The following is a 13,639-nucleotide window of genomic DNA, read 5'->3' on the forward strand; positions in this document are numbered from 1 at the left end:
TGTGACGATCGCAGATGACACGTAAACGGAGAGGGACACGCGGAAATTATTGATATTCTTCCGATCGATCACAGGACTGTCATGGCAAACGCGACTGAATTAGATTCTAAACACCTAAGTGAAGAAAAAAAAGATAGCCATTTATAAATTCCCAGTGATTCTATCAATCTTCCACTTTCAATTTCTTGACAACCAAAACACATTTGAACGACAGATAACAATCCATTATACTCATTTCCATTCATTTATCGTCATTACTATTACGCGTTCCGATATCGGTTTGATTTTTAATTCCTTGCTCTTTTTTTTAAAAGAATCCTCGAAGAAATAACAACTTCTCTTATATGTTCTGCGCTACGAAGGAGCTTCGTAACTTTTCACTTTGTGTACTTCGTACTTTGTTTTTATTTCCAGCGAGACGGGAATCAAAAGTGCAAAGTGAAAAACTACAAAGTTACTTTATAATTATTAACATTTGATGTTGGCTTACTTTCAACAGCAACTCGTTCGATTTTTATTCAACCCTCGGTGATACGCGGCATCACCGAATTCGAGAAAACAGTCAAGAACCCTTCGATCGTCAATGGAGAACTTGTATAAATTTTTACTCTTATCGTAAGTGGCAGTGGAAAAAAAAAGTGTGGTTTCTAGGGTAATGGGCCCTTCGCGCAAATGTCAATTTCCTAGGAGGTCTCGGGAAGGCAGAAGGCCTCTCCGTCTCTGTATCTTCCTCGCCGTCTTTATCTATCTCTATTTCTCTCTGAGGACGATTCGCGCCCATGTTGCTCTCTCTACATTCGGACTCGGCACACACAAATCGTTATACGTATATACCCTTGAAAAAGGCCGCAACACACGACGCGGACGACTGCGGAAGGCACGTGACTTAACGGGGAGACATCCCAGAAACGTGACACGCGATGCGAATTCATTAAAATCCGCGCTATGTGTGTATTTTATTTATCACAAACATTCTCGGAAAACTCTAGTTAGTCTTGTTTAATGATCATTGTAAAATAATTGAATTGCATCACTAATCCTTAAAATACACAATTGGGTCCTGCGCGTTTTTTTTTTCTTTGAAATACTAAGAGTATTTGGCTAAATAATGATCTCTATTTTTACCTTTTTTTAAATACGTAACTTTATAAGTACTTTCTTTAAAGATGTTAATACTAGAACTGCCGCTAAAGTTGCTGAAGATGCTAATTTGATAATTTCCTATCTTTGTGTTCGATTAGTGAAAAGTTATATTGGTATTATTTGTTAAAATTATTCATATTATATGTTTACATATTTTTATTATTCTGTACTATATATCTGATATAGAAAAGAAAAAAAATGAAACGATTAGCGGAATCAAAATGGTACCATTGACAGTTCTAGTGTTAAGGTATAATATGAAAGAACCACTTAATAATGTTTATATACTTAATGTAAAAGTGATGAAAATTAATCCAAGACACAAACGATCCATCGTGTGTATAATAAAGGATTAGAATATTACCGCGTACACTGAGAGTTAATTCCATCATCACGCAAATTGCATTATCGCATTTATCCTAATTTTATAAGCAACTGAAAAAAATCTTCGTTGGAAAAAAGCGTAAATGTTTCGAGTGCAGAAAAATTAACGCTTGGTGTATACGCAGTCGCGTTACAGTATGCTATTTCCACGCTAATAACTGCCATCGCAATATCTCCGCGTTTGCTACCAAAATAGCACATTATTAGGGCACTCTGCATACGGCTTAAAATCCCATAGTATATTTAAAGATGAGTTACCTAGTAGACATTCATTGTTTTAGAATCATTCGCGAACGCATTCGGAAAATGTCAAGACTCGATTTCGCGCAAAAGAGGTGGAGAACCAAGAATAGCGTCCTACTTATCTGAGGTTTCGTCCGCGTTTCTCCTTTTATTCAAGAATGATCATTAGCGCTCCGACGGTGAACAAAGGCGAATTGCATCGTGAAGAAAAAAAAAAGACGATAAAACTTAACTTTACCCTTCCTTTGGCGATGCGTTTAACTATGCCGCTCCCTTTTAGGACATATTACCGGTCAGCCTATCAGTCATTAACTTTGTTAACCGCCGTACCACGAATAATCAAACTAACCGTCGTGCGCAGAGAAACTTCCTACGGGACGATAAACGACGATAAATAACGAGCGTGTCGCGAAAATCGATTTTCCAACGAAGACAGGAAGTTTTTGCGATACCGTACTTCGAGTAGACGCCAAGCGCACGGGGCTCCCGCGTTCCGCGCAAAACGGCAATTTCCATTCTGGACTTAAATTATCATTCGCCCCACACGCGACTTTGGCGCGACATTAATATTTAACGTGTTCGAAACACGCTATGGCAAGAAGTCTCTAATAGGGAGTCTCTCTCTCTCTCTCTCCCCCCTCTCCCTCTCCCTCTCCCTCCCTCGTGCGCTCTCTCGCTCTTTCGCTCTCGCTTTCGTAAATACACAGTGAACGTTGAAGCTTTTCGTACTCTCATCTTAGATTTATGTCACTGTTCATTTTGATGCAACACTAACGTTTTGTATGCTCAGAGAGAACGTTGCTATCGCCAAAGTATTCTATCATTAGAGTATTTAAATACGAGAGAGGGTATTTAAATTCGAGAACGCGCGATCCATCATGTCACGTTACCGCGGTCGCTCTGCGCTCGCCGGGAACGGCGAATACGTTGCCTCAGGGAGAAAGAGTACGTGTGTTCAATAGCGAAAAAAAAAAACGGAGAATATATATATATATAAAGAAAAAAAATCGCGAACAAGAGGGTGCGTAACATCGCGAGACACGATTTCAAGCGAATGTCGCGACCACGACGAACGATGTGTGCGCACCCTTACTCTCACCGAGACTAAAATCGATCAACAAATTAGGTAAGATAATTAGCGCTTCCGCGGTTCGCGACATCCTATCGTCGCCGAGGTTCGTAAACCTTCGTCGTGATTATCCTACACTGAGAGAAAAAGAAATTGTTTGAATGGGCGAAATTATCTTGCCTCAAATAAATTGTAGATCAACAAATTACACAAATTAATGTAACAAGCTAGTCGATTACGTTTGTATATATGTTAATTGCGTGGATAAATTTTAGACATTTGCCGTATAATTTGTTTATATGACGTAATATACAAGGGGGAGCTATTTTTCATCCGAGCAATTTTTTTCTCAGTGCAATGTTTTATTTCAATTTTCTCTTCAGTTCATTATAGGATATGTACACTGCTGAATAATTGTTCAATAGATGTTCACTAGATACATGCTTACTTCCGTGATGGGCTTTCTGTGATAAGCTGTTACCTAAACTTCAAAGTCGTAAGAAATTAATAAAAAACAAAAAAAAATAACATCGCTGGACATTTACATCATAATTAGCGCGTGACTATTATTTTAATCAGTTTTTATTTCCTAGATAATATTATAATTTATTATTTATTTATATGCGACTGATAAAAACTTTGTAAGTCAAAACTAGTTTCGCGATTTTTTAATGTAGTTAAATTCAATACTTTAAATTCAATAGTTAAATTTAATATATTAAATTCAATTAATATTATTTTACATCTAGTGTTTTAGTTTATCTTTGGGCGTTTTTTTATTTAAATTTTTATTGTTTAAAAAATTTAATTAGCCAAAAAAAACAGTCGATTATTTTCATATTCGACCGTAATCAGACAGTTTCTTACGGCTTAAAACTCAAAACTTAGGTAATGTTATTATAGAACGTCCTTTAAAGTAAAGCGATTACATTTTTTCCGGAAGAAAAAAACATAATATTATTAATTATCGTATGGGGAATATTTTTTATTAGATAATGACTAGCGGGCTGACATAATTGAAAATAGCACAAAAACGTTCCATCAAATTAATAATTAATACGACGTTATTAAGGAATGAATGTTGATTTTATCTGAGCATCGCATTTGTGCTATTAATCCAAGGCTGTTACATACTTACCTCGACTTCAGTGTGATAGATCAAAGTAATCATTCGCTAGAACTTTCTCATTTCCTTACAAAGTCAGTTCATCTCTTCTCTCTTTCGTTATAATTTCCAAGTTACTTTCACGCGTAAAATTCAATGAAACATCAAATATTTGAGAGAAATCATATCTCGAAAGATATCTGTGTGACGATAATTTTATTTTCACTCAACGAAGGAAAGAAAGAGATCGAGCTGAAGCGATATGCCTAAGCGGTCATTCAATGGTGCATTTACCTCGCTGATGATTTGCATTTCAGTTATTACACGATATCAGCGGGATATCACGAAGTCGTTCGGAGCCCACGACTTTTCCCCGGCGAACCGCGATCGCGCCACGATAAATGTTGCATGAAATGAATATTAAGAGTCCGTGTAAAGCCGTCGCCGCACGAGAAGGATCGCGGACCACACCGAGCGCCCTTTCATTCTTTCTTCGTCATCGAAGTGTAACTCGAGGACTCCTGTCGGGCGTCGAATTTCGTGGCAAACAATATCGATCGTTTGAGTATCAAACTGGTGCAATCGGGCGATAGCTCTCGGCGATAAAGCAAGGGGAGGGGAAATTGGCAGAAGAGTATATATTTACAACGATGAATGGGAAAAAATGAACGAGGAAGAATTGGAGCGAATCAAAGGACATAATTTATATTTTCCGGCAAGGAAATAATCTCGTGAGAATAAATACGAAATCGACATCGCGCAGAGGTTCTACGGAAATAATTTTGGTATCTTTCCTCTCACGTTTCTCATCGAGAATCTCGAGATCGATCACGTATGGGTAAATAGAGACATTTGTCGACCTGGCCGCGTCCTCGAAGGACACTCCGGGCATTTTACACTTTATCCTGAAGATTTAAGGGCTACTAGGAAGCAAAATAATGTGCCATCACAACTGCACCACGTCCCGCGTGCGGCGGGGTTTGAAGCGATATAACAAGAAAGGGAAAAAAACGAAAAAAAAAACGGAGAATACTGTAAAACGAAAAAAAAAAAAATTTCGTACGGAACAAAATGCACAAAACGAGCTGTACCTTCTTTTCTCGCAGAAATCGAAAGACCTATCTAACCGAAAGTCTTCATGAAACGCGCAGGAAGCACACACGAGAGAGAAATATATATTATTATATGAATATATATGAGATATAAAAAAATTGCTAGTATACCTTGCAGTTATGCGAATGTTGCATTGTCTAACTGTTTGTTCCATACAGATCCAGATGTATTATTGTATCCGATGGAGTATTATATATCAAAATATATATAATATATATATCTATATATATTACGATCCTCCGTGGGGCATACTGAGTTTTTCCGCTCTTTTCCCAATTTTTCCAGTAAGTGAAATAATTTTAAATCATAATTTTAATTTTAATTTCATATGTTTTAAACCTTTTAATTTATCTTAATTATATTCTTTTTACAATCTAACTCGAGCAATCTGCAGCACACCATTTGCTGCATTAGTGCAACAGAAGAAAGAATTTATTCTTGTAAAAATGAGAAAATTTTATGCCTTTGTCTACATTTTTTATTGTTGTCTAAATTGCAATAATAACTAAATTGAAATGAGTTAAGTCTGTGCATTAATGTCTATTTCAATGTACATAGATTAATTTTAATTTCGGTTTAATTTATAGGGAGGTAAACTTTAAACTCTGATTAATTTAATAGATGATTAATTCAACTGCCACAAATGTTTATAGCAAAATTTTTGGATATATTTAGAATATGTTATCCGATTATTATAGCTTTTCATGAATATAAACTAGAAGAAATTCAGAAGATTCAAATTTTGTCACATTCCAAAAAATTATAAATAATATTCTGTGTTCAAAAAAAAAATAATATCCTCTTAACAAAAGGCAAGTTTTCTAAAAAAAAGTGTTACTTAATAAATTAATAATCGATTAAATTAATTGAAAATTAATCAGTCAGTTTATCATCAGAGGGTAAACCAGGGAAAATAAAAAAAATTATTCCTTGATTCCCACCATTTCGTGATCTTAGCGTCATCTACAGGCAAAATGTAGAACTACCTAACCATTTTCTCAAGTTTTCTCTGCAGATAACACCTGTGTATCTTGAACAAAAGAGAGAAAATATATTTTTCTAATAATTTTCTACAATGATGATACATTTGTCTTATTTCGAATGCAGAAAATGTAATAGAGGCCGAATAAGAAGATCAGCTGCAAACATTTCAATCTAATCTAGTGTTCTTTTTCCTTAGGTTTGTTCGCGTCGCATGCTCCAATATGCTCCTATCATAGCTTCTACTCACTTCAATGCACTCATTAGAGTGAGTAGGAACTATGGCAGGAGCATATTGGAGTATGTTGGAGCATGCGACGCGAACAAACCTCTTGTTATGCCATTGATATGAGAAGCACAAGAATGTTCTGGCTTATAGATAGATAGGGGGGATCCCGTTTGCCTACAATCCTGATTGCACACACCACTCATATCAGGTGGTGCCTAGTAATTTTTCACTGCTTTACCAATGAGAATATTTTATTTTTAAATTGGCCAATTAGCGACGCATGTGTGCAACATGCAATGTGTGCAATCGGAGCCTTCCCCAAATAGAAGAGTCGAAGAAACGAACTAAAGCTCGATAACACATTAAATTCATAATTAACGCTAAACCTAGACAACGTGTCTGACTAATAAATAAGAGTAGCGCATAACGATAATAAAATTGATAATAAAGTAATAAATAGAGGTATAAACAGAGAAAACTAAAATACGTTTTTATTTCTTTTTTCTTTCTTATTATATATAATCCATTTTTTTGTTATGTTTAACTTGCATTCGCTAAAAAATTCGGCGACTATTTTGATTTCCCTGGGTTTCATTTCTTTTTAAAATTTCTCTAAAATCAACAGGGGTTCTAATTCTTAACTTCTTAAATTTCTCGACCAATCTTTTTCTTGCTATATTATACTTATCATTCCTATAGATTGTGGTTTTCATTCTCAACAAGCCCACACGAACACAAATCACTATCACATATTTTGAATCTATGAAGATTGAATTTTAGTGAGTTGTGTTCGCAAGACGGTTAATTGTGACAATCGCTTTTCTATCTAGATGGCTGTTGAAGAATCAAGATTTAGGCAACGGACGATAATAGTTCTTAAAATAAAAGGTACCCTTATTGAAAGCACTTATTCTATAATTTAATAATTTGTCGTTGTCTTTTATACATTTATTTCTGAAAATACAAACTAGATCAGAGTGGGGGGATGTTCTGGCATTGGTCGCGTTCAGCAGACTCAACTGTTGTGGAGCAGATCCGTGAACGATCGCTGTTATTGGTGTATTCTTCTAGATCATCCAATAACAGCGAGCGCTCACGGATCCGCTCCACACAGTTGAGTCTGCTGAACGCGACCATTGTGGCGCGCGTCTACCACTTCTACCAGTGGACAGTGCCAGCCAGCTGTCAGCGTTTGCCAGATCGAGCTGCAAACAGATTGAGAGGTTATATCGGCGATCAGGTATAACATATAAGTAAGTGTATTGACAATTTCGGTAAGAATTTCACTCGATTTAGACTTTAGATCTTCGTGAGATGAGATAGAACATTTTTTTGGACACTCGAAGCTTCATTAGGTTCTATCTTCGGAGTAAATACCTTTGAGTTAACCTATCGCTTAATTGGGCGCGAATAATTCCATTGTGTGTAATTAAATATGCGACGTTAAAATATGAAGCATTATTTCTTATAAAAACTGGATATACAAAAATTGAACGATAATTTCGTTTACTCCGATCACACTTTGACGTAAACTTAATTGTTTTTGTATAGGTTATGTTATGTTTGAATTTTCTTAATTCTTATCTACCGGGCATTTGTTTAAAATACGTTCATCTTCCAATGATGAAACGGAATATCTAAGATCATGATATAGAAGATCAATCATATATTTTTTAACTTATTTAAATACATTTTCATCACAATCCAGAGAGAATCTCAGAATCCAGAGAGTTTTCTCAAAATTTTGTCTTAACATATATCTCTCTCAATTAAATATCTTATTTAACTCATAATTGGAATATATGGATTCTGATAATCCTGAGATAATTTTTAAAGTATTGATATGAAATAATTTTATGTTTCATAATTTTATTATTTACAGTTTTGTTCTATTTATACAGGCTAATTATTGTACAATATTTATTATTGTAGTATCAATTCAAGTATTATAATTTTTTATATAGTTGAAAATTTCTAAACTTTCTAAAATTAATAACAACGAACTTTTACGGGTTCTGAAGACTCATGTTCCTTTAATAAAAAATATGTGTTTTCGTTACGAGTTATCTTTTACTAAGTAACAAACTTTTTATCTATAGTATAAATGCCAAGTGTTAAGGATGAGTCAGAAGGTGAAGGGGAAGAGATGTCCCATGACAGTAATGAAAGTAACCAAAGTTCTGGGTCATGTGACAGTAGCCCAGAACACACTGATAGCGATGACTCGTCAGAAATGGACGAAGATGAATGTGAAAGGAGACGCAATGAATGTATGGACAATTTACTGGACTTGGAAAGACAATTTACTCTACTCAAGGAACAGTAAGTATACACATATTATATATATTTAGCTTTTTTATATATTATACTCTGATAAACATTTTTTTTTTTTTTTTTTAGAATAAAATATCAATATGTGTTTTAACAAATGTTATTTATTTTAGATTATATCGAGAAAGAATTACACAAGTGGACACAAAGCTTGGTGAAGTTCGTGTTGGAAAATCTGAGGAATATCTAATACCATTGGAGCGACTGAAGGAAAACATGAAAACGAAAACAGAAGTGGCTGGAATATTAAAACAATACAGATTACAAAATATCCAGAATAAATTTCTAGCAGAAGAGTTGGCCGCTTTTCAAAATTTTGAAAGTGAGAAAGGCTTAGTCTGGGATTGCATTCATAACGATCTACAAGAAAAGATTCGTCGTCTAGAGGAAGATAGGAATAACGTAGACATACATGCGGATTTGTGGCTTAATACCACCGGCAGAAGACGTAGGAATCATTCGGAGAGAAGACGAGCAGTTTCCGTTGCAGGTCCTTATATCGTTTACATGCTCAACGACGCGGATATATTGGAAGATTGGGCATTAATAAAAAAAAGTCTAGGTAGCCGAAAAGCGGAAATAATGTAAATTATGTTTTGAATACGTTGAAGAACTGTTGAAAATAGTTTCCTTACATTACGCGTCCATCTTTGATATGAACAGGAATTTCGTCCAACCGGAAATGTTCTAAAATTAGACCAACAACTGACATCCGTTGAGTATCTGATATCTGTACTGTGTGCCTTGATAAAAAGTAAGAGTAATTATTTACTAACCTAAATAATTACCGAATTAAAATATCATATTCGCCGAGTCGTACTTCTGTGGTACACTAGTGCAGGAAAATTATTTACATTTGTATTATCGAAAGAAACAAACTCATAATTTTGAAAAAAACTAACTGAGTATTGTCTATATTAGTTTCAATTAATACGAAAATTTACATCATGAACCAAACAATTATGTTAATTCAAATTGTCTGACATAACTGGTTTTTATATTCGATATATGGACATTGTCTTCCCCTTATTTATTTTCATTTATTTCAAAATATCTCTTTCTGCAATTCTTTTATCATATCTACTTTATATTTTTTTCCATCTCCCTAATATCTTAAAGAAATAAGAGAAGTATAAACTATTCTTTCTACTTTCTTTTACATCTAAATGGATATCTATTCTCTTATCTTCTTAATGAAGTAAAATATTCGACGTCTCCAAAACGTTGCAATTGGAAAATAATTTCATAATTTTCCTCGTTCACGATCTAGTCGGAAAAAAATTCTTATTCTAATATTCCATGCTTGGAACAAATAACCTTGACATGTAATGTCAAAATGTCATAAACAAAATCTTATCTTATCCATATTCTAATGTATTAGAATTTTGTTTAAAGACATTTAAGCGTACTTTGTATACTCAAAGGCGAATGTAAAGAAGAGTTATATAAATATATTTTATTATTATATACTGTTTAAATATATCTCATTATTCAGTTCGAAATAGATGACTTAGAAATATAATAAAATTTTTGACATCATTAGTAGTGTAACACAATGACTGAGAAAAAGATTCATGAGCGAAAGAATTATTGTATTATAAATAAAGTGCATTTTAATTTTTTTACAGTATACCCAACAAATTATATGTTAACATCGTTCCAGCAATTCTAACAGTTTTACATCAATACAATGTGAAATTGATTTAGTTCTAAACTCGCATCCTGTCAATGGAACCTATAATAATAGCAACAGAAACCAAGCTGCTCTACAGAGTTGTATAATTTCATTTTAATGGTACATCCATTTGTTCTAATTTTTATTAATATGCCATTTCAAAATCGGAGTAATGAAACGCAGTACATCTTCTTTTAGTGCAACATTCGGCAAAGTTTCGTCCAGCTCAATAATATGAATCAAAAATTTCAACATAACTTTTGAACCTGCACCCCGACGTAAACGTGATTAATTTGCATCGTTCGAATAATTAGGAAGAAAGAAGAGATTAAGAGGGAGAGAGGAGGGTAATTTTAAATGTAATTTTTATTTAGGCTATGTACAACACATACGTACAATACGTGACCCTTGCTTAAAACTATGTTACGCTCGTCCGGTATGCATTTCCACTTAATTTTTAATCTTGCCCTCTCTCGACACAACGTGACGCGTGTAATTTCGTGTGTTGGACGCGTACGTGTCCACGCACATCTCGTGTGTATTTGTGCGTGTACTTTGTATGTATGTGTGTGTATGTGTATCCGTGCATATGTGAGTGTACCGTGTACGATATGTTACAAACTTTTTAGGAACATTTCTCGTGGAATGCCGCGAGCGGTAATAATAAGGTCGCAGCGAAACTACACGAAAACAATGCGCAGTCACCTGCAGCTTCATCCTCGACTTCGATATATTGATTAGACAGTTATCGAAAAATGACACCAATATAGACGATTGTTGACTGGACAGACTCCGAATATTTATGACTGAAAGGCGCCAGGGAGAAGTCGCGAGTCACGCGTTAATTAACCGTTTGCGCCCCGCATGTGTCCATTGTAAAATCCCTGATGTCTTCGCGGAATTATTCAATATTGAGGTGAGTAGATATTTATATGTATTTATTACGAAAAAGTTTGTAGTATATTTCTCAAAATCGAATTAAACGTTAACAGAATGATAGCTTCGCCCAATAGCTTCCTTTCCTCGTAAGAAGCTATATAAAGCGCACGTAATCCCTATTTACGCACCTGTAAATGTGATAAGATTATAACGGAATTAATATAAGATTTGGTCGAGCCGGAAGCTCGAAGTGCAAACGGTTAAAGCGACGAAAGCTCCGATTCTGCTTTTACACGGGAAAGCATCCGGACGACGAACGATCGCAATAATTAACCGGCTTGCGGCAACAGAGTGAATAATGTACGTTCGGCAACCGTCTCATTGACGATCCGATTTTCATTGCGTGAATATTCGCAAATTACCTCATTGATAATACATAGTCGTTTGGCCATTCCACGCGATATCGGGCAATCGTTCGGCCTGGAATCATTCGCCTGTTGATGCAGTCGGTTTGACTATTACGAGGACAACATTATTGTTACACGATACGATCTGTTAGTGATAATTACATATTTAATCCTGAATATGGATGAGACAGAGTGCGATCTCCATCTTTCTCGTTAAAACTCTATTGGCTTTGTGGCTTTCGTAATTATAGGCCTGTGTGCGTTTGTCAATTGTCCAGGCACCGACCTCTCGGTGAGATTTTTTGCACTTGCGGTGCAATAAAATTTACGCCTTATTTATCCAAGGTTCAAGATGCCGACACACCTCCCGACGATCGACACTCGCGAAAACAATGATGAGCAAAGTCGAGATCTCGTTTCTTCTTAACGAATTCAATCACTTTGCAATCACGTTTTGTGGGTCTGAATTACGACGTCAGAGACTTTCTTAATATCAAATCGGTACATAAGCCGTCGCACACAAATCTACACTAACTGTTTAGCAACTTAGCATAATGTCTGTCGGACAAATCTAAATGTCTTCCTGTTAAACACAACATTAACGTTATATCGGTAACATTATATCAATGACTACATTTACATGGCACCCTTGGTCGAGTTTAATAACATCCGTATATTATAGATATGAAACTGGTCATTTATATTCATTTTATTCTTCACAGGAATAGCTATAATTGTTTCATAACTACGGATATTACTAAACCCAATTAAGAGTGCCGTGCAAATGTAATCAATATTATAATTTTCTACTAAACACACGTAACAAGTACATTGTTGAATAGAAAATTTCAACACTGATGTAATGTTACTATTATGTTGTGTTTAACGGATTACTAGTACTTCCATATCGCACTTCCGTAAAATTGACTTGAATCTAAAAATATAAAGGATGCTACACGGAACGATTTTGCAAAAGTATTTAAAAATTTAGCTAGATCAGATTTGAAAATAGTTTTGTTAGTTTATCCAAATAATTATTAAACTTTATGACAATGCTGCAAAAGGTTTTAACATTCTAGCAATCAGTTTAAGCGTCCTACATAATTATTTTTATTGCCAAAACAAAATTATTTTCAGATCTGCATCTAGCTAAATTTTTAGATACTTCAGCAAAATCGTTCTTTTTTCGTATTAATACTTGTTCCGAAGTCGTCATGTATCTTCAATAATTTTTATTTTGTTAACTTTTTAGTTCGTGAAACACAAAATCGTCGTTTGTGTTTTCTGTATGGAAAGATTGGTTTTGCTGAAGTATCTAAAAATTTAGCTAGATACCGATATGAAAATAATTTTGTTGGACCATTACAATAATTATGTAAACGCTCAAAAAAACTTGTTGCTAGAATGTCCAAACTTTTGCAATATTGTTCATTATGCTTGAGATTCCTACGTAATTATTTTAATGTTTCAACAAAATTATTTTCAGGTCTGTATTTAGCTAAATGTTTAAATACTTCAACAAAATCGTTCTTTCCATGTGTTAATTTTTTTTTTTTTTAAGATAATGCAACGCATCCCTATATTGATGTGCGACGGCGTCTGATCCACACAAAGGGATGAGTTTCGACGATCCGCTCGTCGCGACGAGGAAACCCTGGCGCCCCTCAAATTTCGAACGCAAAACACTGTCAGATACCACCATCCCCCTCCAATACGCCCTCATGCTCCCTCCTTGATTATCCAAAATCGTGGTCAACATAAGCACACAAATCAATGCCTAATATCATTCACTAAGGGTATGCTTACACTTTTAAAAGGACATTGAAAAATCGCATATGCTAGAGTATCTGCCGATTACGCAATCTCTATGTATCTATATCTCTTCTCTTTCACCAATTTATGTACAGTACCGTCCTCTGCCCTCCCTCTCTCGCCAATTAACGAAGGTGTGGCACGTATCGTTGTTAGAAGATTAACGGAATGTCGCGCACGTGAACGCGTTATGTGCGATGCGACGCGTCTCTCGAACGAAAGGAACCAGACGCGGGAAAAAGAAACGGCTACACGTAGAAAATACACG

At 35.1% G+C, this 13,639-nt stretch overlaps 1 protein-coding gene across 2 annotated transcripts; it reads left to right on the forward strand.

The window, feature by feature from the left end:
- Positions 1–7,444: 7,444 nt before the first annotated feature.
- Positions 7,445–9,574, forward strand: Brms1 (breast cancer metastasis-suppressor 1-like protein). 2 transcript variants are annotated; one of them, XM_018518689.1, is made up of 3 exons: positions 7,445–7,520; positions 8,367–8,589; positions 8,712–9,574. In XM_018518689.1, the coding sequence occupies exons 2-3, from the start codon at positions 8,372–8,374 to the stop codon at positions 9,184–9,186; spliced, it is 693 nt and encodes a 230-aa protein (XP_018374191.1). In that variant the 5' UTR covers positions 7,445–7,520; positions 8,367–8,371; the 3' UTR covers positions 9,187–9,574. The 2 variants fall into 2 exon arrangements, with proteins under 2 accessions (XP_018374191.1, XP_018374192.1); XM_018518690.1 differs by having other exon boundaries at positions 7,469–7,507.
- The last annotated feature ends 4,065 nt before the right edge of the window (positions 9,575–13,639 follow it).

This window comes from Trachymyrmex cornetzi, unplaced genomic scaffold, assembly GCF_001594075.2.
Source record: "Trachymyrmex cornetzi isolate Tcor2-1 unplaced genomic scaffold, Tcor1.1 scaffold78, whole genome shotgun sequence".
NCBI lineage: Eukaryota > Metazoa > Arthropoda > Insecta > Hymenoptera > Formicidae > Trachymyrmex > Trachymyrmex cornetzi.